Below are 18,854 nucleotides of genomic sequence, written 5' to 3' on the forward strand. Positions count from 1 at the left end.
CTTGCAATGTTTTGCTTTCTGTAAACATCCTCACAGATTGCAACAGACAATCCAAGAGTATTTGATTCATGGTTATGAGCTAAAAAGTCTGCGGCAAAATTGCTTAAGGATGAAAACACTCCCACCAATACACATAGCACCACAAGTGTCAGCTAGTGGATCTGGACAAACTCTTAAAATACACAGAAAGGCTTTCAAACTACAGCACTGCATGTGGTAAAAAGAGCATTTGTACTGATGCAACTTGGTTTTTTCCACATCAAGAGATTATAAGCCAGGAATCAGCAATATATCTTCTCACCTGAGGATTGGTAAAAAGTTCTTGCAGTTGAAAGGCCATATAACCAGAAAAGAAGTGTGTTTGAAGCTACTGCTTCTAACCTGCCTTTGTGCTTGACCTGGATCAAATCCCACCGCAGATTTTTAACAATCAAAACTAATAAACAGAAGTGTTGGTGTAAACTGTACCTGATGAAAATCTTTGCCACTGCTTTTACCATCGCCACTGAAATCCACGTGCGAGAATAGACAGCGTAGTAAATGCCTGTCTGCCTCGGGACCGTGCCTATTCACAATCTGGAAAAAAGTATCAAAAAACCAGCTTAGTAGCAGTCATAACAGAGCAAGATCTGGGTCTAGTACCATGGATACAGCAGTACTTCTAGTAGTTAAATCATCTACAGTTTCAACAAAACTGCTGTAAGTGTTCCTTTTAATCAGTATCCTAGAAACCACGCCATTGATCCCATCTGCAAACAAATGTATAAACAAAGAGAATCTAGCCAGACACAAGTCACTGACACAGAAGCCATGCATGTCAGGGGTGGTATTCTTAAAAAGTAAAAAGGGGTTTTCAAGCCACCCCAAGGATTCTGCCACCAAAGCAGCTCAAACTCCACACAGTACCATGGCCTCATTTTTCCCCAGTTTTTCCCATAGCTGCAGTGCCTAACTCTGCAAGAACACAACCATGGGACAGCACCTGTGCAATGCCTGTATAGCACCAATTTCTCTAAAAGACAAGCCATCATAAGACACCTTCACTGATCTTGCAAGCAGCTTTTGCCCTGTCTCCTGGCCATGACTGACCTGACTGCTTCTGCTCCAGAGTCTTTTAAGACTTAAGGGAATATTACATAGGAAGTTTTTTCTGACATCTGGCAACACTTTTCCCACTGTCTCCCCTTTTCTAGCTCCAGGAGAGACACAAATGTGCTAGCAAAAACCTGCAGCTCTGGCTCTGGTCTGACTGCTTCCACCCAGTCCACTGCTTCACCCGTCATGAATGTTCTTGTTTGCCAGTAGATTCTTTGTGCAAAGAGACAAACAGGGCTGCTTTAGGCTCTGTCTGCTCGAGCTCTGATGTTTGACTGTTTTCATCTCAATTTTTCTACTGTTATCTGACGCTATGCCTCCCTTTCCCACAGAACCTGCTTATTCCAGTGGCTGCCAAGTTTTGTTCTACTACTGGAAAGAAACTTCCAAGTCAGACCTAGCTCTGCTTCTTGACCAGAGGCTATAATATACATGCCTGTGGTATGTCAATCCAGAGTAAACAGCCCAGCTGTGGTGACAGCTCTGCCTTTGAAGGCAGCCATACCCCAGGACCAGGAACATGCTCAGATTGGTGCAAAAGGCAGCAAACCTGAATTGACAGCAAATTCTACTACCTAGCTCAAGCTTCAGAAAACAGGCAGTTTGTTTAGGCAATCCAAATCAAATACAAAGACCTGGATGTGGTAACAAGACTGACATAAAGCTCGATCAATTTCCTAAGGAACTGCTTGGTGCTGTGACCAAGATGAATTCATCAAAGTAAACAGATGCCAAAGAAAACCATACATACTAAAGCTCTCCACACAACTTTTCTGCATCAGTAGTAGATTGCTTCCTTGCACTGAGGTATCTTCCAAAGGACAATGACTTGAAAACTTAACATATGGGAAAGAAGGGAAGAGAAGGCTAGAAGTGCAGCATATCATCTTTCAAATCTAACTACATTCACAAAAAAAGCTCTTCCAGGAAACAAGGAATGAGAATTACTAGTTTTCTGAAGAAAGAGCTGAAAAAAACCTTTGTATTGGCAGCCTTGATATACATTTATGTGACAGTGTATCCAGCCATAAAATAAGATCGAAAGACTATTTTTTTACTGCAAGGGTGACAAAGCACTGACAGAGGCTGCCCAGAAAGGTTGTGGAGTCTTCATCCATGTTGGTACTCAAAAGCTGCCCAGACATATTCCTGGGTAACCCACTCTAAGTGACTGCTTGAGCAGCAGGTTGGACCAGATGACCTCCACAGCTCCCTTCCAACGTCAACCAGTCTGTGATTTAGGATAAAGCTTGAGCCACATGTATTTGGATTTATCAGCCAACATGTTTGGGCAAATACAGGATTAGACAAAAAATAACTCTGTTCTTCTAGATTCAAAAAGTTTTGCTTTCCTAGTTAAACTTGTCTACAAAGCCCGTTCCCCCTCTCCAACCAGGCTCTCCTTACCACTTCAGGAAAACAAGACCACAAAAACTCACTTCAGAGGAAGCCATGGTTTAGAATTTGTGTCTGACAAATGCATAAAATATTTTGGAGTTTTTAAAACATATATTCTATTTTTTTAAGCATTAGCTACGTTAAATGACTACTGATAGCACACTTAAAAAGAAACTAATTCCTCAAGCTTTGCCACTGTTACATTCAAGTGATGTATCTAAATATAAGTGTCATTTTGGTCAGCTGTGACAAGAACAACTCCAAATATGAATTCCCACAACTCTACATGCTTAGATGGAAACTTTGTAAAACTGAGTGAATCGTGCCAAACATTTACCCAAGCAGTATACCATGAGGCAGAGTTACACCATGCACATATGTCTCTTCAACTAAGGAAATATTGTACTAGCAACCATAAAAATAAAGCAATACCAGGAAAATAAAATTTAAAAAAAAAGACAACAATGGATTAAGATTTTAGGAATTTAGTCTTAAAATTCTAGATCTGTTTTATAACCACACACAAACCAGCCATTTCCACAGACCAGGTTCCAGTCTCTCATCACAGTGAGGCTGAGGCCTGCTGATGGGTAAGGAACAATCTGTCCCTGTTTTAGAGAGCTATGCTCCAACTGAATGGCAGATCAACCATATCTCCTCCCAAATCAAGTCATGCTTCAGTCACACCTTGCTGCAAAAACCATCTGTTGAAACTAACAGTGATCAAAAGGACAGCATGATCCCAAATGAGCCCCTGGAGTACTGAACTTGCAAAAACACGGAAAAGTTAGAAAAGTTACAAGAGACCTATTCCATCTTACATTTAAAGCAGCCAATAATGCTGAAATCACTCTCACCTCAAGATAAGAAATGAATGCACTTTTAATGACATCAAATGTTACAGAACTCACTGCTTAAGCCCTCTGGCCTTCTAATCTGATTCAAATCGCTGCAGGATTGCACTGCTGCAGGAAAAAACCCAACGTTAAGTGTCCCAGCTGTCTGCTGGGAACTGAACTAAACCAGTTTCTAAAACTAGCTCAGTAGCATTCACTTCCTCCCAAGCACTCCTCTGCAGATAATGCTTTTCAGTCCACCCTGCAAGTCAGAGCTATTTTTAAAAAGGTCAGTTAAGCCAGAATTCTTGCCCAGATCACAGATATTTGGGTCTCAACATGCAGTTACTCTGCCTGCCTTCTGAAAACTCCGGGCCAAGACAGTCAGCTTGGCTTCACCATCAAGCCATGAGTCACTGAACGAAAACAAGAAAAAAACTTCCATCAAGGGAGGAAAGAGCATTCAGAGGTAAATTACAACATACTCATGCTTTCAGTGCAACAGCTCTGAATACTGAATATATACGTTTTCCTTCCCTTCCCAATCAGTGTTCCATTGAATGTCCAAAAGTGGAAAGATTTAACCTGGAGAAGGAGTTAGGAAAGCTTTTCATACTGCTTTTCAGGAGCGGCAGTTAATTCTGATATTCAACTACAAAGTTAATACTGGTCTCAGCTCTGAGCTGCATTCCATGACTTGGCAGATGAACCAGCAGGACTATGAGACACACCCTGCAATTCCCAACACCATGGAAAACAGCAAACAGTAACATACACAAGAGCACCGCAGAGTACAAACTCAAACGAGAAGAGAAACTCCAGTTCTCTTTCCAAACTTTATTGTGTAGCACTGTATCACTTTACTTACATGCTGTATTTCCTGCTGGCTGGCTCGGTAGTTTTTCTTGGTTAAATTGTCCACCAGGTAGCTGATTTGAGACAAGGCCAGCGAGAGCGAGTCAAGATTCATTGCTGGTTGGGGCGGAAGCAGGCGGCCGAGCCCGGCGCAAAATCACCATTATTCCCCTTTAGTCACCTCAGAGACAGGTCAATTTTTTTCCCCCAATGAGCCTGTATCTGTTTCTGTGTTACTTGCTTCAGCTCTTCTTTCTCAGTTGTTGTAGTCTGTTCTGAAACATGGCACCTGGAAAACAGCATTAAATTAGATCTAAGTTCTGTAGCAATGTCACGTAACTATGTTCACAAGGAAAATGAAGTACTGTTAAGTTTTCATAACACAAGCTCAGTTGTTTTTACGCTACCTGACCACTTTTATTTGTTTCTGCATTCTGCAGTCTGAAAGAGCCAGCAAACAGCTCAGTCAGAAGAATGACTTTCAGCACCATAAGAAAGAAGAAAATGAGATGAATAATGAATTAGACACCACACAGCAACAATCAGAGGTCAGAATCATTCAAAGCATTAATCACAAATTAATTTTAAAAACGCGCTTTTACCATCTCTGCTATATTTTGCCTCAGTACATCCAAGCCTCAACCCTGCACACCAAAACAAGCAATTGTGAATGAGCAACACACAAAGAACTGCAATAAACTAACCCTAACATTTGGCTTATACTGAAACAGCTTTCCAGTAAGCTACAACAGCAGAGCTTGCCAGCTTAATAAATTTCTATGACAACACAAAACTTGGCACTTGACATCTCATCTGTTAAATTACAGATTGCCAGTGTGACAAAATTGCATCCCAAAGCATGTCCTGCATATCCAACAGTGTGAGGAGTCTCGAAGGAAGCAGCACTGTGCATTATCAGAGGCAGAATCAAGCTGGAGTCACTGCTTGGAAGCTCACAAAACCCAAAGGTCACTGGGCTTTACGCCAAGAGTCTGAGAATCCCTTTTTCAGAATAAAAACTGTTGTTCTGCTGTCTTGGCTCCATGGTGAAAACCACCAGTACACGATTTCTGCCTCATCATGGAGATGGATGGCTCGGGTGATGTGTTCGCCTGGCACGCGGAACTGAGGGTAAACCAGTCCAGGGAGCGTTCCTGCAGCAGCACAGCTCAGCATGTTGGGCCTCCTTCTGCCAGGATCCAACAGCAGCAGCACACAGGAAGCTGAACAGGCTGTGCTGGGTACCATTAGAACTCTTCTTCCCATCTCCCTTTATACAAAGGTTTTCACTTGCTTACACTTGAAACTATACCTTATTTAACATTTGCCTACACTTCAAAACACCGGGAGCAACAAATCCTATCAGAGGCAAGGAAGACCACTGTGCTCTTTGAAAAAGTTTATTATATTACATAAATATAAGGGTAAATTATTTGTAAGAAAAGTCAAATCAACTGACTTCCAGACTTTCCTTATGCCATAGAAAACCCCAACTACTCAATGAAGGTATGCAAGATCCTTCTTATGCAACAAAACTTACATCTCACAAAGAACGAATTTTCAAGCAGTAATACTGAAAGCATTCTTCAGTGACAAGGCAGTTGGTCTCTGAAAGAATTTCAGAGCGTGTCTAAAACTGCAGTGAGAAGAATTACACAAAACTTCCATTTCTTTTTAGTACATCTGACAAGCTAGAATTCATTACCTTAATGTATAAAGGTTTAAAAGGCCACTGACTGTGGAACATCTTTGTAGAAGGGAGGACTGGCACAAAAGTTTAAAAAGATTTCTCAGTAGTACAGTACCTGACTTTTTTTTTTTTAATAACCTTTAAATTCCTCTTTTGGAATAACCTAGAAAATGTCACTGGGTTTGGCAAGTACATGCATTCCAAGACAATCTTACTGGCAAAGTTTAACATATATGACCAATATAAAGCTTCTGAAAAGCATTTGTTAAAAATCAAGCACACAGACCTTGGCACAGTACTTGCACTTACTAAAACCAGCAGTCAGCAAGGGGAATTCAGTCCCATCAGAGCACCAGATTACAGCAAGCAGACTGGAGAACTCACAGGCTGTTTGAGGTGCCTACAGGACATAACCCAAAACTTCAACTTTACCATTTTTTAAGGCAATAACAGAATTTCAGAGTTTGCCTTTCAGGCCCCTAGGAAGAAAAACCACACTTGTCTCGGCTTTTTTCCTCATACCAATACAAACAGCACAGCAATCACACCTACTCCATCCACCTAAAAACCAGGGCTTTTAGCACTGAAATTCTCAAGCTGGGCTCAAGCCTCCCTGCTGCCATACAACAAGCACCCTGCAGAGCACAAACACTGACCCTCCCACCCTATTAGCATCTCTGTTGTCTCCCAAAAAAGCAGGGAATGCTCTGATTGCAGGGAAGCAAAACAAGCTTTGCCACCTTCCAACTGCAAAATCTGGCAGTGCCACTGGAAAATCCAAGCTGGAGGCAAAATGGGATCTTCCCTTTCAGGGACGCCTCTTAAGGAAGAGCCTGAGCAAACATGCAGACTCAAGGACAGAACACAATAGCTGAGGAAACAGCTTCCTACTTATGTTCTAAACATATGGTTTGCACCGTGTGTATCCCGACACACAGCAAACCCTGACAGCTCCCACACGCACAACATTAACAGCACTTCAGAGGTTCAAACCGTGCAACCTAACTTAGGAGAATACAGAGTAACCAAGGGAGAATTGCCTGCAAAGCAGAACTGCACAGATACCTCTCTGGTCATTCAGTGCAAGGCTAAAATTCAATTACTACAGCACTGATTAAGGAAGCTACGAATGCTATGTGAAGCAGACTTTATTTTTAAATCCATATCTCGTTAGTGGGAATGCATCTCTCTACACTGGCCTCAACAATTCAAGAAGCTTTCAGTCCATGGGACAAATCTGCCAGGTTCAGACAAGTCAGGCCTCAGCTACAGGGAGTTTATAAAAAAAATTTAGATTAACTGTCAAAATTAGCTACTTTCAGTCACAGATCCTATGATACAGTAATGGATTAAGATGCCCGGCACGGGATTCAGGAGCTCTTACAATATTGCTGTTTTATATTGTGCAATATAACCCATTTTAAAGAGATAAAAAATATTTACCAAATTCTACAGCATTACACACCCTAAATACTTCCTAAGGAAAATAAAAGCCCATCAGCAAAAAACATTTGGCATCTATTTCAGGAGATTTTTTTTCAAGAGCAGCGTTCTGTTGGATTAAAACATAAATGCAATAAAATTTTAGGCAAGAATCCAAAAATCACAAAATAGAGAGGGCCAATATGAAACCACCCATCAGGTGTGACAAAGACACTCCCTACTAACCAGAAATGACTAGCAGTAAGTAAGCCTTGATGCTGAGGTTGACAAACCTGAAATCTTCCACAAATTCAGAAACAGCCTCACAAAGAAAGTAATTTCAAAATTACTTTAACCTACCTTTGGATTTTTTTTTCAGAATTTTGCAGAAGTAACTAACTATTTCCACTGGATTTCAAGAGCTGTATGATTTTAGGGCACTTGTGCTGCATGTGGAATAAAACAGCTCAAGTGACACAAACAGCAATGTGTTTGCTGATTAGGTTCTAAACTCCTGTCAAAAAACATCACATAAAACATGCTGAAGGGACCACTACTAAACCTGCTCTTCAGAACAGTCCTTTACCCTCTTTTCAAACCCATGAACAAACAGAACACTTGGAAGAGCAGCACACCTCTCTGAAGGCCCACACTGAGAGCAATCCAAGGGAGAAAGGTGGTTTTGAGTCACACTATACTTTGTATTTCAGGATGTCTACCACTTTGAAATCTACTGAGAAAAAAATCCCTAGAGTGGAAGTCACATTAACAGTAAAATAATCTCCCAATTCATTACACCAGTTCAAATTCAGGTGTTTACAAACAGAAAAGCCACCTGAACATTCCATATACTGGAAAGCTGCACCCAATTCTAGTAAACTGGAAGTCACGAAGATTAGACACAGTAACTTTAGAGTGTGGCTGGATTAAGCACCTATGTTGTTCCTATGCACTCAGGCCAGTGAAGTTTCAGTTTGGAACCCACCTCAAACACATGAGACATGCATCAAACATGACATGGCTGCTTCAGGCATTTCCACGTCTCAACCTGGACTGTTTAAAAACAACAAACCCCAAGAAACTATCACTTCCCAATTTTCCTTCAGACAAGCACTGCAGAATAAAGTTTCTGCTGGAGGGAAGAAAAGGAGGGACCTGTTCTTAAAGCCCTCATGCTTTTTTTACCTTCCAGAAAGTGTTTTAAAACAGCTAAATGCTATTTCAAAAGTCAAGGAAAACTGCAGTATTCATACATCAGGGATGTTTATGGAACAAAAGAGAAATGTGGCTAAAAACGTGATGGCTTCAACCATGATTCCCAGTGATAACAATTCCCAACATGATTTAGTTATGTCCCATCATGGGGACACAAAACATTACTGTCCTCTATTCCTAAGTTATGTTTACACAGTTTCTCTTCCACTTACTCAGCTGAACACCAAGAGTGGCCATTTCAGCATAAATTAAAAACCTAGGAACACTATATAGGATAAATAGGATAAGCTATTTCTCCAAAGAGACACACGTAGACAGCAAACTGGCTGTGAGTTTGATTTGGAGACACCAGACCAACAGCAGTAACAGTTAAGAGTGAATTTAAAAGCAAAAGGGCTGAAAGAATCAAAATAACAAACATGGAAAGGACAAACCAGTATATTACCAACTAAGTTTGCTTCCTGTTTATAAGACAGTCACCCTACCTAGATTCACCCTGCCTGTAAGTTTAGCCACTGCCAAAGTAGTTACCTTAGAAACAGGAAACACTTCAGTTGGGTACACTAAGAATGACTTGTCAGAGTCACACCTGTTTTGTTACCTACTTTAAGAAAAGTTCCTGAGAGCAGCTGCCATGCTTCCTTGCAACGAGTGGGACTCAGAAACAATCTGAGTACATGATGTACCAACAGACTAATGTTGTATTTTCAGTATTATCTCACTTCTGTTGTAAATACAGTCTAAACTGATTGTGGTTTGTTGAAATTAAACTGTGAGTATTCACGGGCCTTCTTGTATAAGGAATAAATGGTACTAATCCAAGTTAGAAAACTATTGCAAAGGAGCTGTTGTACCGACACAGCATCTGTCGAAACGACCAACTGTTGCTACTTCTAGTTTAGAATTATCCATTTTACTGGGCAGCATGTTTGTAACTGAAGGACAGCACTGAGAAGGATTTCTCCCATGTGGTCTGCAAGAAGGTTATGTCACCGGGTGATTTACTACAGCTCACTTTTTCCGTACTTTCTGTGGGCAAGTCGCAACAACAGCGATCTCCTACGGAGGCCGTCGAGCCCGGCCGGGGCAGGCCCGGCCCGGAGTCCTCAAAGCTCCACCTGTCACTACCGGCGTTACACAAGCGAAGGGGCAGAAATGAGCACAGTTCGAGAGCTGGCGGTTTCCCCGCCGCCTCGCGACGCTGCCGCCGCCACCTGCCCCCGCCACCGAACCGTGAGCACCCGCGGCTCCCACCCCGGACCCTGCGGAGTTCCCTCTGTCGCTCAGCGACGGCCGCAGGACCGAGGAGCGCGGGGGGAGAGGGCCGCGGGTCCCGCCGCTGCCTTTCGCACACCCCGGAGGACGGCCCGGCCGGGCGGGTGCCTCAGCCGGCCCCGCTGTCCCCAGAGCAAGCCGGCCCGGCCCCGCTGCCTCCGACCCCGTCCCGACCGCGACTCCCTCCGCCCCGGAGCCCGCAGTGTCCCCACAGCCGCCCAGAGCCCCCCTCCAGGGCGGGCGGGCGCTGCTCCCACCTCGGCGGTGTCGTGAGGGCCGGGCCGGGGCCGCTCGCGCGCTTCTCTCGCGCCGCCGCCGTTCCGATACAAAATGGCGGATGGGGTCGCGCGCTCGCGCCGCGGCCTTTCCCCTCCCCCGTCCTCTCGCGGGGGGGGGGACGCGGGGGGAGCGGAGGGGCGGGACGCGCGCGGAGCTGCCGCGCCCCCGCGGAGGGGCCTTCGTCCAATCAGAGCGCGGGGCCGCGTGAGAGCTGGCCAATCAGCGCCGTGCGACCTCGGGGGAGGGCACCCTGCCGCTCTCCGCGCGGAGCCACAGCCGCGCGCCATTGGTCGGGAGAGGCTGAAGTCCTTCCTACCCTCTCAGCCAATCAGAGCTCCGTAACCCTCTCGGCCTGCGCGTGCGCGCCGACGGCCAACCCGCGCTGCCGAGGCCGGCCAATGAGCGAGGGGCGTCGCGCGGGGGCGGGGCGGGAAGGGGAAGTGGCGGGCAGTGCCAAAGGGCGCGCGGAGTCATGACGGGGGGGTTTTCCTCCCCGAGTGGTGTGGCCCGCCCCGTTCTCCCTCGCCTCGCTGTTTCCTCCCCCCCGATGGTGGTACAACCCCAGGAACGGTTTTCCCCCCCTGCGCAGTGCCGTGGTACGGATCCATGAATTGGCGTATCCTCCCCCGCGCTACCTTGGTACGGCCCAGGCACTGTTCCCTCGTAACATGGCGGCCGTGGGGCCCTCAGAGCGCCCGGCCCGGGTCCCGCATGCTCCAGGGGCGGTTTTTCCTCTCTAAGGAAATCGTCCTTCCATTTGCGCCCTCCCGGATGGCTGGTCTCAGTCCCGGAGGGGAAACTTCCTTCAGCCCCTTCCCGCCTGTCTCAGCCACACTACACCCGCCTGCCGGCCCCGGCGGCAGACACTGGGGTGCCAAACCAGGACCGGGGGCCACAGAGCCTCCAGTGGCATGCCCCGGGCTTGGGCGTGAAGATATCCCGGAGGATGAGGGCCTGAGGAAGGCGGTGAGACTTCCTAGCTCCACACCATCCATCCCAAAACTCGGAGAGCTGGGATGGCATTTCCAGATATGGCTTCATGCCTGTATCCCACCCGGGAGCATCTCCCACAGAAACCACCTCGTGTTGGCCTGACACACACATCACAATGTCACTTTTATTGAGTTGAGTTCCCTCCACTTTCTGCATGTACAAAATACATGTTAAAAGGTCAGTGTTTGTAAACAGGGAAACAGTAAGGCAAACAGGAACAGCCACACCACCTCTAGACCTGCCTTACCCTCAGCCACAGGGACACTCTGGGAGCACCAAGGGAGCCCAGGTGTTCTCCAGGTGACAACCGAAGATATGGGACACTGTGTCCTCCTCCAGTTTGGCCAAGGGACCTCCTCATGCCTAGCACACCTTCAGGAAAGCCACAGCCACAAGAGCCACCAGGTACCAAACCTTTTAATTTTGGTGCAGGGTGGGCACTGGAGGCATTTTGGCATTGGCATCTGCTGAGTATCTCTGCTGGGCTCCATGGGAGGTGGCTCTGTGCTCCCCACATCCAGGACAACTGGACATCTTCTTTATGCCAAAGGGTCCCCTGAGCCCCAGCTCCCGCTCATAGGCAGGAGCCTGGCAAAGGGGCTCAGGACACAGCCAGTGCCATACAAGTGGGGGTTTGGTGGAGCCTGGTTTTGTCAAAAGATGAGGGCACAGATGCTGGAGATCCCTTGGGACCTCCACAGCAACCCTCAAACATTCCTGCTGTGCTTGGGGCTTTTCTTCCTTCCCCATTTGTGTCTCCCTGTCCCGAGCAGCAGTGGGGAGGGCCCCATTTATATGCAGTGTTAGTAAGGAAAGACCAAATGTTTCCACGTGAGGAAGCATCCACGTGCTGTCGCTCCGCCTGCAGCCTCTGGTTGCAGAGGGAAAGAGCCACGTTGAGAAGTACAGGAGCACAAGACATGGTTCTCCTTCCTTTCCACCACAACAGCCTGTGCTGCTTCCAGAAGATGCAGGAGGTGCAGGGCCAAGTTTGGACAAATCTGTGCTGAACCCTTGTCACAGATGCATCAACAGGTACACCTGAATTCCTCCCTCCCCAAGGGTTTTAGAAGCCAAACAAGATGAAAAGGAACTCAAGGACAGAACAAGAGAATTTTGCTGTTGAGGTTTAACACCCCCAACCAAATCTGCAGCTGGGGGAACTGCTCAACCCAGCAAAAGCAGGAATGAAACTATCATCCAGACAGGCAACAGAGGGACAGCCCAGAGCAACACCAGCCATAGAGAGTGTAAATGACCAAGGGAACAATATAAAACAAATTAATACTGACTGCTTTATCTCAAAAGCACCCCTTAAAACCTGGCCCAGTCCCATTCCCTGGACACCTGGAAGAACGGGATTATAAATCTGGAGAAGAGCCTTGCTCTATTGTAGTGTCTTCAGTAGGTCGATGCAGTCGTAGCTTCTCTACTGAGTGAGCAACCCCTGGCAGGGAAAACATTGCACTGGCATGTCCCTACCCCAGGGTCATTCTGATCCTCAAGAAAAACCAACCCAAACAGGCTGAAGGCAACCCTTTGTAACACAAAGTGCAGCCCAGGCAGAGTGAGATGTGAGAGTAGGGGCAGGAGACCAGCAGGAAACCAGAGTTCAAACCAAATACTGACACAGAAGAGGACTATGGGGGTGTCTCCCTGTCTGATAAACATGATTGCTATTTCCCTTTATGCAGAACACTGCTTCCCTCTCCAAAGTTGGGAGAAGAAGGAGTTTTAGCTGTGGAGAGGAGCTCCACCAGCACAAGGGTACACAGATGAGAGCAGCGTAGCTTTGCAAACCCCAACCATGACCCCTTGGTGATGTCTCAGGGAGTGATGTCTGCCCCGAGGGGCAGAAGGGGCTTGACCTGGATGACAGGTCCCTGTGTAGTGTTGCTCTGGCTTCACCAGGGAGCCAGGGCTGAGAGAAGCCTGACTGCCTGGTGCCTTAAGACAATGAGATACAAACCACCATAGGGCTTGTTCAGCTAAGCCCCAAGTCACAACAGTTCTCTTGGATCTTCCCAACACACCAACATGTTTTCTTCCCACTTCCCTTTGGTCCTAGGGGAAATCTCCATCCCTTCAGCAGCATCAGTGCAGTCCAGCCTGGAGGAGTCAGGCTGTAAGATCCACAAAGATGGCATTGGCAGTGGTCTGTCCAAAGATGAAGGCTCCAAGGGTGACCATGAAGACCCCATAGCTGACCTGGGCCCACCAGCTGTGGATGCAGGAGGACAGGGCACATTTAGAAGGGTCCTTTACCCCAATATTCACAGAGGAAGGGGGGAGAGGGGAGGCACATTTCAGTTACCTGATTGCCTTGGTTTCTTGGATCTCGGAGAGCTTGGCTTGAATCAGGCAGAGCCCTGAAAGGCAGGGGAGGAAAATTAGAACCAGATGAGGACTGTCCCCTGAGGACTGAACAGACACTCCACAAAACAGGGATCTGCACTCCCTGTTACAGAGCACCAAGTCCAGCTGAAATAGTTGCTGACTGGCTTCACTCCACATTTTTGTCCTCTAAAAATCTCCTGGTTCCTGTGTTTCCATCCTGCCCCTCCCTCTTCAAGACAAAGACCATGAGACCTTTGTCAGCCCCTGTGCATCCCAGGATGCCCTACCTGGGAAGACAAAGATGAAGCAGGCGGCCAAGCCCCCAATGACAGAGATGACTTTGCCAATGTCAGGGATGAAAAGAGCCAGGAGGAGTGTCAGGAGGAACCAGCTGATGGTCTGAAGCAGGCGTCTCCTCCGCTCCCGAACCACGTCCTCCTCCACTGTTACCCCAGTGTAGCGGAGCCAGAGACCCTCCAAGACAGCCCTGTGCGCACAGACCCAGGACAGAGGGCTTTCCTCATGCTGCTCCTCCTTCCCAGACCAGCCCCATCCCTCTCCCAGTGCTCACCGGCCACAGAAGTGTAGGATGGGGTAGGATGTCAGCACACAGAGGATGATGAAAGCCCGGGCAAGGGCAACAGGGATGTCATTGGAGGGGTAGGACATCAAGACATCCTGCTCCACGCCAGCTCCAAAGGTTAGGAAGCCACAGGCACCTGTTAGGCAGGGAGCAGTCAGCAGGGGACAGGGACAAGTCTCCTGAATATCTCTTAGAAGGACCAGACTTGGATGGATATGGCACAGGGCACATTGCAGAGGTGTTCAATGCACTCTGCTCCCTTCTCCCTCTGATCCTTGCTGACCAGAGGGTCCCTGCCCTCCTGAAGCCACTCCAAGGACTGTGCCACATTCACACGGTGTCCCCTCACTTACCAGTGCCTGTGTAGACAAAGAGAGCAATCACCATGGCTGCTGTCACCACTGCCCCCCAGGTCTTCACCTCTGGCTGCTTCATGCTGTTAAAGACGGGCACGCTGCTCACATGGCACTGCCAGGACACAGAGAGAGTGGGGATATACAATGGGCTGAACCACATGGGATCTACTTGTGATATTCCACATTTGTTGTGATATTGTGATCCCCCCAGGTTTGTCACTGGAGAAGAAAAGGGGGGGTGGATAGGCTGCCATGTACTTCCTAGCTGGGATAAAATGGATCCATCTCGATCCAGAGGTGGTGAGATGTTAAAAAAAGCAGTGCAGTGAGAACGCGGGCAGGGTTTTAGCCAATCACCCAGGCACAGTTTTAGTCTGCACCCAAGCAACCACAGGATGGAAGGGGAGTACCAAATTCCTGGCCTTACCTGGAACCCAAAGCAGATGGTGGGCATGGCATTGAAGACAGCTGTCCAGGTGGAGGGGCTAGCAGGAGAGAAACACCCACCAGTAAGACCAGAACCCCCTGTGCCTCCCATCCGGTGCCCCAGGGGATGATAAGCTGGGAGTGCTCAGTGTCTTTGCTGTTACTGCATCCCCCCACCCAGGATGATGCCATTGCGTGGAACAAGGTTTTTCTGTGACCTGGTACTCCCTGAAGACCAGGGCTTTTCACTGACACAGAAATAGCCAAACCTGAGCATACAAAGTAAAAGTATCAGGAAAAAGTAAGGATCTAGTTGGGCAGTGCAGAAAACTGGTCTAACCTTTGCTCTGCCATAAAATTGCTGCACTGGATCCAGAAATATACACTCTGAGGAAAGGAATAAGCCACAGTGGCTGTGCTGGCCAAGGAAATAACCAAAATCATCCAAATACAGACACAGCCCTTGTTGCTGGGTGAGCACAAGCACTGCACAGGGAATCCAGGGCCTGGATATATCAGAGATAAAAGCCAATCAGTGCTCATCAAAACCTGTGATGGAGCCATGGGGACCTTTAAGAGGTCCTTTGCCTCCTCTTCACCACCTGCTCCTCTGAAATATGCAGAGGTGTAGCCACTTGGGAGCTTCGGCAGCAACATGCAGAGTCCCCAGGACCAGGGGTGGGACTCATGAAAGATTCATCCCCAGCCTTTTCAGCCCTCGCTCCCACAAGCCCTGCCTGGCTCTGCCATGCTGTGTTGGCCACCAACAGCATTGTGTCTCTTGCTCTCACCTGGTGGGGATCTCCACAGGCACCAGCTCCTTGTCGGGCCAGATGTACTTGATGATAATGACTGCTGTGACATACCATGTGCCAATCACACTGAGGGAGCTGTGAGAGGGGATAGGAGGCCGTCAGTACTCTACCTCCCCACTTCATGAAGGGTCTCCTCCCTGCCTCTCCATCCCCATCTTCCTCCCTTCACAGCCCAACTACTCCTCTCCTGCCTATCAGACCCATTTTTGCTCTCCCTTCCCATGGGAATATGCCAGGAAATGCCACCCGCTGTCCCCCCCAAGCAGATGCCAACACAATTCTGTTGCATTCAGGGGTTATCCCATGCTTCTGTGAGTGGCAAACCTGCCAGACTTGGGTTTGGGGCTGGAGAAAGAGGTGAGTGTCGAAGCAATGATACTCCTGCCCTGGTGCCCCTGGTCCAGCTCCAGCAGCCAGGTCACACCAAGATACTTGGTGGAGTAGGGCTGGCCTGCAGACTACCCTGCCTAGGGACACTTACTGGCTCTCCTTTCTGCTGGATTGCCAACTCCAAAGGTAGGAGACAATGCAGTTGAAAGCAGCTCCCCCTGCTTCCTCCAGCATGCAGAAGGGAGGGACACAAGCCCTGAAGTACGGCACTGTGGCTGCACGATGCTCAGCAGCTCCTCTGCCTCCGAGATGGGGAAACTGAGGCACGGGAAGGCAGAGGGTGAGTGGGCAGATATGCCACTAGAACCACAACATTTCCAATCCCTGTCCCCTGCAACTGTGCTTAGGTGGGTGCTGGCTGGCCCACCCTAACCCCCAGCCCCAGAGGGCTCTCCCCACTCACCTGGCATATTTTTGGAAGCCAATCTCTTTGGGGATGGAGAGGGGCAGGATGAGGAGGAAGGCGGTGATGCTGATGGTGAACTTGCGGTCTGTGTACCAGCAGCTGCTCCCAGCTTCCTCGGGCTCCTTCACCAGAGCAGCAATGACTGTGGGGACAACCGAGATGGTAAGGTTGGCCCTTCCAGCTGAAGGGACAACTGGTTATTATTTGCTCCATGGGACACACTTACTCTTGTCCTCTTGATCTCCAATGATGATGAGGAAGGCGATGCAAGTGCCAAAGGTGTAGACAGCGATGGCCACCTCGCACAGCACACCAGGCACCTTCCCGCAGACAGCCCACACAACCTCCTGGTAGGTGCGCTCATTGCTGGCCTGCGAGCAGTACGCCAGGATCACCAAGCCTCCGATGATGAAGATCAACATGCACTGGGATGGGGGAGAGACAGGGAGGGAACACTGAGCCAACAATATAGCAAGGCCTCCCGAACCACCCCAGGCAGCCACCCCAAAAACACTGAGCATCTCTGGTGCACCTCACCCAAAAGAGCTTCTTCCCAGGAGCCTGGTCCTCCCCAAACCCTTTCTGGGGCACCACACGTCCCTTCCATGCATCCTCCCAGGATGGGACAGGGAACTGTCCCTTCCCCACTCTCTCACCATCTGCAGGGCGATGCCTGCAGCCACGCCACCGGCCATGCTGAAGGCAGCAGGGAAGTTGAGCAGCCCAGCCCCGAGGGCAGCGTTGACCACAATGAAGACAGCTCCCAGAGCCGACGTGGTCCCCAGACCGTTTCCTTGGCTCTCTGAATTTTTGGGCACTGTCTCCACACTAGGGCTCTGCAGAAGCCTGGCCCGTTCGCCAGCATCGTCGCTCCACTCCCAGTCCTTGTAGTCACTGTTGATGCTCCCAGTGCCCTGAGCCATTGTCCCTCCCGGGGTGGCACACGCCACCGTCCACGTCCCACTAGTGGTCCTGCACCAGGCTCAGCCAGGCACCTCGAGGGGGGTCCTCAGCCAGCACTGGCTCCATCGGGGTGGGAGGGCAGCAAACAGGCTGGAATGCAGCAACACGGGAGTCAGGCACTTCCCTACTCCTACAAGGGGATGAAGAAGGACGCTGTTAAGTGTTAGTTAAATTATATTAACAAGGGACAACCTGGGCATCAGGTGGGGACACAGAGGAAATGAGTTCCCTGGGTAGTAGCCTGGGGGGGGTCACAGCACACACACACCAGCAGAGATACAGAAGGAGAACTCACCTCTTGTCCCTCAAATCCAGGGAGAGGATACAACTGCTGTCGGATGGGGGACTGAGCCCTGGCTGAGGGGCTGAGGAGCTGCAGCCTCACAGCAGGACTCGCCTTTCTGTGGGCACGAGACCCAGTGTCATGGCTCACTTCCTGACTTCCAACCCAAATTTCCGCAAGCTCTGCAAGAGCTGTTGTGCACGTGCTCCTGAGTAAAGGGCAAGGCTGGGCTCAGCGGGAATGTCCCGTGTGCAGCAGAAATACTGTGTCAACAGGAAAAGCAGGACTGGCCCCTTCCAATGCAACCCCAGGGTGACCACCAGAATGAGATGATGTCTTAGAAGCTTTTGGATTTGAAGATCTGGTGTTTCCAGCATTGCAGCCCTTGGGGGTTGGAAAGTCCAAATCTCATCCCACTGCCTCCAAGCTGGAGGAGATTGACCCTCACAACCCGGCATGATTTTGCAGGAATCTACACGGCCACGAGAAATCTCTTTTCAAAGAAATCTGTTCTTATTCCTAGAGGACTATTCCTGCCCAGCTCACACCTTTCTTCTGGGCTATTTAAACTCTGCGCTTGTGCTATGTACCCTCTGTAAAGATTTCTGGGGAAGGGGAGGAAGGGCCGCCCTCTGCCCCGTGGATAGGAGCGTGGAGGGACAGCCCGGTGGGTCCGCGTGGGCTGAAGTTCCCACCCGGCCGAGGATGCTGCAGGGAGTCGATGCTTCTCCCATGGCCTGGGGGAGGATGCTGAAGGGTGTCCTTTCCCTTCAGGCAAAGCCGCCATACTCTGGCAACCAGAAATCCCGAGACTAGGCGTTTCACCGAGGGTGACTCGACAAACCCGCGGCCCCGCTCGGGCCCCGGCGGCGCCCCCCGCCCGGGGGAGCAAGGCCCGGAGCCGGTGACGGTCAGCCCGCGATCGCAGGGGACGCTCTGGGGGACGCCACGCTGCCCTTGCGGGTCACTGGGCTCCCCGCGTGTGTCCCCCCGGTACGTCCGTACCCCGGCCCCACTCACCAGATGGGAAGCGCGCTCTGCTCCGCTCCCTTCGGCCCCGGCGCCGGCCCTGGCTGAGCCCGGCGGCAGCGGCGGCGCGGCAGCAGCTCCGCCCTGCCCGCTGCACGCCGGGGGTTGTAGTCCGGCCCCGGAGCCCGGGGAACATCAGCGAAGGGGGAACATCCCCCTTCGGGTAGCCCTTCCCAGCGGCTGAACCCGCGGGGACCCGGCAAGGAGA

The 18,854-nt window shown here is 49.5% G+C and overlaps 2 protein-coding genes across 11 annotated transcripts in view; both read right to left on the bottom strand.

Annotated features, from left to right (window-relative positions):
- CNOT1 (CCR4-NOT transcription complex subunit 1) overlaps nt 1–10,155 on the bottom strand; it is a 56,063-nt gene extending 45,908 nt beyond the window's left edge. For all 7 annotated transcript variants that reach the window (XM_039558271.1, XM_039558268.1, XM_039558267.1 and 4 more), the window contains exons 1-3: nt 10,044–10,155; nt 4,198–4,473; nt 469–576 (exon numbers count right to left, since the gene is read on the bottom strand). In XM_039558271.1, coding sequence (XP_039414205.1) covers nt 469–576; nt 4,198–4,299 — 210 coding nt within the window. In that variant the 5' untranslated portion in view covers nt 4,300–4,473; nt 10,044–10,155. The remainder of the gene's footprint in view (nt 1–468; nt 577–4,197; nt 4,474–10,043) is intronic.
- Nucleotides 10,156–11,151: 996 nt separating this feature from the next.
- Nucleotides 11,152–18,790, bottom strand: SLC38A7 (solute carrier family 38 member 7). Of its 4 annotated transcripts, XM_039558300.1 has the most exons (12): nt 18,638–18,718; nt 17,630–17,825; nt 17,028–17,464; nt 16,598–16,796; nt 16,369–16,513; nt 15,552–15,650; nt 14,762–14,819; nt 14,332–14,446; nt 13,967–14,114; nt 13,683–13,882; nt 13,373–13,427; nt 13,081–13,279 (listed from the first exon to the last, which is right to left on the bottom strand). In XM_039558300.1, exons 3-12 carry the CDS (start codon nt 17,292–17,294, stop codon nt 13,177–13,179), a joined length of 1,389 nt encoding a protein of 462 aa, XP_039414234.1. In that variant the 5' UTR covers nt 17,295–17,464; nt 17,630–17,825; nt 18,638–18,718; the 3' UTR covers nt 13,081–13,176. The 4 variants fall into 4 exon arrangements, with proteins under 4 accessions (XP_039414237.1, XP_039414234.1, XP_039414236.1 ...); XM_039558303.1 differs by lacking the exon at nt 13,683–13,882 and having other exon boundaries at nt 11,152–13,279; XM_039558302.1 differs by lacking the exon at nt 17,630–17,825 and having other exon boundaries at nt 17,367–17,464; nt 18,638–18,790.
- Between the last annotated feature and the right edge of the window lie 64 nt (nt 18,791–18,854).

This window comes from Corvus cornix, chromosome 11, assembly GCF_000738735.6.
Source record: "Corvus cornix cornix isolate S_Up_H32 chromosome 11, ASM73873v5, whole genome shotgun sequence".
Classification (NCBI taxonomy): Eukaryota; Metazoa; Chordata; class Aves; order Passeriformes; family Corvidae; genus Corvus; species Corvus cornix.

Excerpts from the sequence above, each read along its gene's own strand:
- SLC38A7 (XM_039558301.1), bottom strand. The coding sequence starts at position 17,294 with ATGGCTCAGGGCACTGGGAGCATCAACAGTGACTACAAGGACTGGGAG. Across the intron at positions 16,797-17,027 it reads CAGGCATCGCCCTGCAGATG|TGCATGTTGATCTTCATCAT; the intron begins GTGAGAGAGTGG and ends CCCCCATCCCAG. Across the intron at positions 13,280-13,372 it reads CAAGAAACCAAGGCAATCAG|CTGGTGGGCCCAGGTCAGCT; the intron begins GTAACTGAAATG and ends CTGCATCCACAG.